Here is a 3,748-nt window from a genome sequence, read left to right as displayed (position 1 = left end):
CTCTTTTCTTCCTGTGCCTCTTTTGTCCACCTCTGTCTCACCTCAGTTTGTGCCTCTTTTGTGTCCTTCTGTGTGACCTCATGTTCCCATCTCATCTCTTTTCTCCCTGTGCCTCTTTTGTCTGCCTCTGTTCCCCCTGTGCCTCTTTTATCCCCCTGTGTTACCCCAGATGCCCTGGGCCCATCACTGCAGTGTCAGTTGTCCCCCCTGATGGCTGCCCTGACACTGGTACTTCATTCCTCTTTGGGCAAAGACATGTAGGACCACAAGCGTGTCTGCTACTCCTTATTGGTGGGAGCTGCCCTTCCATTTGTTGTTGCTAAATTGTATCTTGTATACATTAAATTACAATCTCAGAATTTAATACAAAAAGACAAGTTACATTTTTTATTTCATTATTTTATTATAACTATGTAAATAGTATAATGCTGTTGCCCAAGTGAGTAGATGGTGGAAGCTGGTATGTGTCCCAAAACAACTCACCAACCCTCACTGGCAAATTATATACGACTTAAAGCGTTCAGCTTCTATCTGGCGGGACTTCTGTGCCTCAGATTTGTGATATCCAGCACAGTTATGGTCTCGCTTGGTTTTTCCTGTGGTAGTTCTGGAATGGGGGCTGCGCCTCTCCGGACTCCACAGCTTTCCAGTTTATGCGGCTGAGGAACGGCTCTTCCCTCAGGTTTTTCACCAGTTCTTTACGGTCTTTCTGTTTTTTGCACAGGAGCTTCTCTAGGAAGTCTTCCAGCGTGAGGTCCATCACCTCTGAGAAATCTGGTAAATCGTTACAAATGGAGCGTCTAACGGCAGATTCTTCATCATAACAATCCTCCATGAATGGGTGTTTGTTGCATGCCATCTCACAAAGCACGACTCCCATAGAGAAGTAATCTATGGTGTGGCCGTAGTCCATCTCTAGGCACACCTCCGGGGCCATATAGTACACGGCCCATTCACGTGATCCTTTAATCGTGTCGTGCTGAAACACATTTTGTGCTGCTAGGCCGAAGTCAGCTATCTTTATATTCCCGACTCCGTCCAGAAGGATGTTATTTGGCTTGATGTCTCGGTGGATTATACCCTTGGAGTGGATGTACTCCAGGCCGATGATCATCTGTGCAGCAAATAGTCTGATGGAAGAGAAATAAAATAATTATTAGCATAACATGTTCAATACACAAATAAAGCAGAAAGATGTATCCATGTGGCTAGGTGCACACATAGCAAAAACGCTAGCGTTGCGCAAACCGCTGCGTCTTATGCACCATGGGCCGCATAAAAAAAATGCATGGGTGTGCGTTTGTACTTTAGCATTTTTAAAATCGCTAGTTTTGTTGGATATTATGCATGAACGCATCAAAAACGCACATAATGAAAGTAAATTGAAACGCAATGTATTAAGTTATGTATGCGTTTTTGATGCTTTTTGTTTTAAAAAAATAAAGATATCTGATGTATTTCCGCTTCCTGTTGTCTTCTTAGTAATTTGCATAAATGGAAATATTAAACAGCATAAAATATGCATACAAATCTCACATGCGTTTTGTACCTGCAAACCGCAAATGCATTAAAACGCACGCAAAACGCTTGAAAAACGCATTTGCGTTAAAAATCGGAAACGCACCGAAAAATGCACACAACTTAAAATGAAAACATGACAAAATGCAGCCTTTTTTAACGTTATGTTGTGTGTGCACCCAGCCTTACTCATTCTAAAAAGATCTAATACAAATTTCAGTGTGTGTAAAATGACTTCTCCACAGTGATGTGATGTAAATAAAGCATTTTACCACAACCTTTTCTAATAAGGGTAATTTACAATATGGAATAGTTGTAACAGGAAGACTAGCAGATAACCCCCCCCCCCCCCCCCCCACACACACACACACACACACACACACACACACACACACACACACACACACACACACACACACACACACACACACACACACACACACACACACACACACACACACACACACACACACACACACACACACACACACACACACACACACACACACACACACACACACACACACACACACACACACACACACACACACACACACACACACACACACACACACACACACACACTAGTATGCAGAGCAGTGCAGGAAGAAATGTATGCTACCTGCTTGCAGCACCATGTTGCTCTGATATCCTCTCCACAGTGGGTGGCCTCTTTGCTGCACACCTCCACATGGCTACTGGCTCCTCTTCCATGTCATGTGACAGGTATGCAGCATAATGCACAGCTGCTGTGAGGAGGGGAGTGGCACAAGAACAGGTAACATACGCTGCTCCCTGCACTGCTCTGCATATTGGGGATGGGGAGGTGGGACCCCATGGGCTACAGGGGCTTTTATTAACTCCCCAGAGGGGCAGTTGTTAGCTTTATAAAATAGCAGAGCAACTTACCTCAGGGTTGTTTGGTCAAAGCGCTCGTCAGCAACTTTTAGCCGTTCCATCAGTTCCAACAGTTCTCCCCCGCTCATGTACTCCATGGCAATGTAGAGGTAATCCTGTAAAAAAATGGCAGAACAGAAGACAGGTTAAGCATATTATACGGCTATTTTCTCTTTCTGAGGGGTTATATCAAAGACAGCACCAGCACATAAAGGAATGGAGCAGAGGTGATTTCCTTACATTTTTTTGAAAAACAGCTTAAAGGGAACCAGAGAGGAATGGAGCCTGGAAAATAGAAACAGCTTTTATACATACCTGGGGCTTCTTCCAGCCCCATAAGCCTGGATCGCTCCCACGCCGCCATCCTCCGCTTCCTGGAACCGCCGGTACCGGGCCCGTCACTTCCTGCGGACGCGGCCAATTGTCCACATCACAGGGGCTCCCTCCATACCCGTAAGCATGAGGCTGCGCAGTAGGCAGCCTCATGCGTACTTGTATAGAGGGAGCTCCGTGTGATGCGGAGAATCGGCCGACTGGCCGACTCGTGGCAATGACGGGACCCGGTGGCTGCGGATCCAGGCAGCAGAGGACGGTGGCGTGGGAGCGATCCATGCGTATGGGGCTGGAGGAAGCCCCAGGTATGTATAAAAGCTGTTTTTTTAACCCTGTCTGGTTCCCTTGAATAGTTGTAATTTTACATTGTGTTCATACAAACATTGAAAACGTTGTCTGTCAGCTAATCTTGATGGAGACTTCTCCCTCTAGTGGTGAGATGCAGCACTGCACCGAATAATATGTCTGAGCAGGTGTCCCATGTGCAATTATTATAACCAAGTCCAGATTTCTGTAAAGCAAATTTATACAAGAAGACGCAAACCATGCGGGATTGTGAGGTGTAAGACCGTAGCCAAAGTCCAAGAAATTTCAAAAGGTCCGCACACTCAGTCAGCTCAAATAAAGCTGTTTATTAACCATCAGGTAACAAATGAACTGACAGGAGGTTTTCGGGGCCACAGCGGGTCCCCTTTATCAAGGCATGTACAGAATAGTAACTGTTTGGTTGCAGTGCTGTACATGCCTTCATAAAGGGGACCTGCTGTGGCCCCGAAACATCACGTTGGTTTATTGAATGGACATTTGGCACCTGATTGGTTTAATGAACAGCTTTGTTTGAGCTGACGGAGTGTGCAGACCTTTTGGAATTTCTCAGATTTCTGTAAAGGCCACAGAGGCCCGGGCCTTGGGTGGCTCCCGCCTGAGGTGGCATGGCTGGACATGGAAGAAAGTTTTCTGCATATTGTAGAGGAGGCTGCAAATAGAATATGAAGGCTGC

The 3,748-nt window shown here is 45.8% G+C and overlaps 1 protein-coding gene across 1 annotated transcript; it reads right to left on the bottom strand.

Moving 5' to 3' along the window:
• Positions 1 to 431: 431 nt before the first annotated feature.
• LOC137522982 (protein kinase C theta type-like) lies at positions 432 to 2,526 on the bottom strand. The gene is made up of 2 exons (XM_068243159.1): positions 2,428 to 2,526; positions 432 to 1,130 (listed from the first exon to the last, which is right to left on the bottom strand). The coding sequence occupies exons 1-2, from the start codon at positions 2,511 to 2,513 to the stop codon at positions 575 to 577; spliced, it is 642 nt and encodes a 213-aa protein (XP_068099260.1). The 5' UTR covers positions 2,514 to 2,526; the 3' UTR covers positions 432 to 574.
• Positions 2,527 to 3,748: the final 1,222 nt, after the last annotated feature.

This window comes from Hyperolius riggenbachi, chromosome 6 (genome assembly GCF_040937935.1).
Source record: "Hyperolius riggenbachi isolate aHypRig1 chromosome 6, aHypRig1.pri, whole genome shotgun sequence".
Taxonomy (NCBI): Eukaryota; Metazoa; Chordata; class Amphibia; order Anura; family Hyperoliidae; genus Hyperolius; species Hyperolius riggenbachi.
Note: the sequence above shows the minus strand (reverse complement) of the source record. Positions and strands in the feature narration are given on the sequence as shown.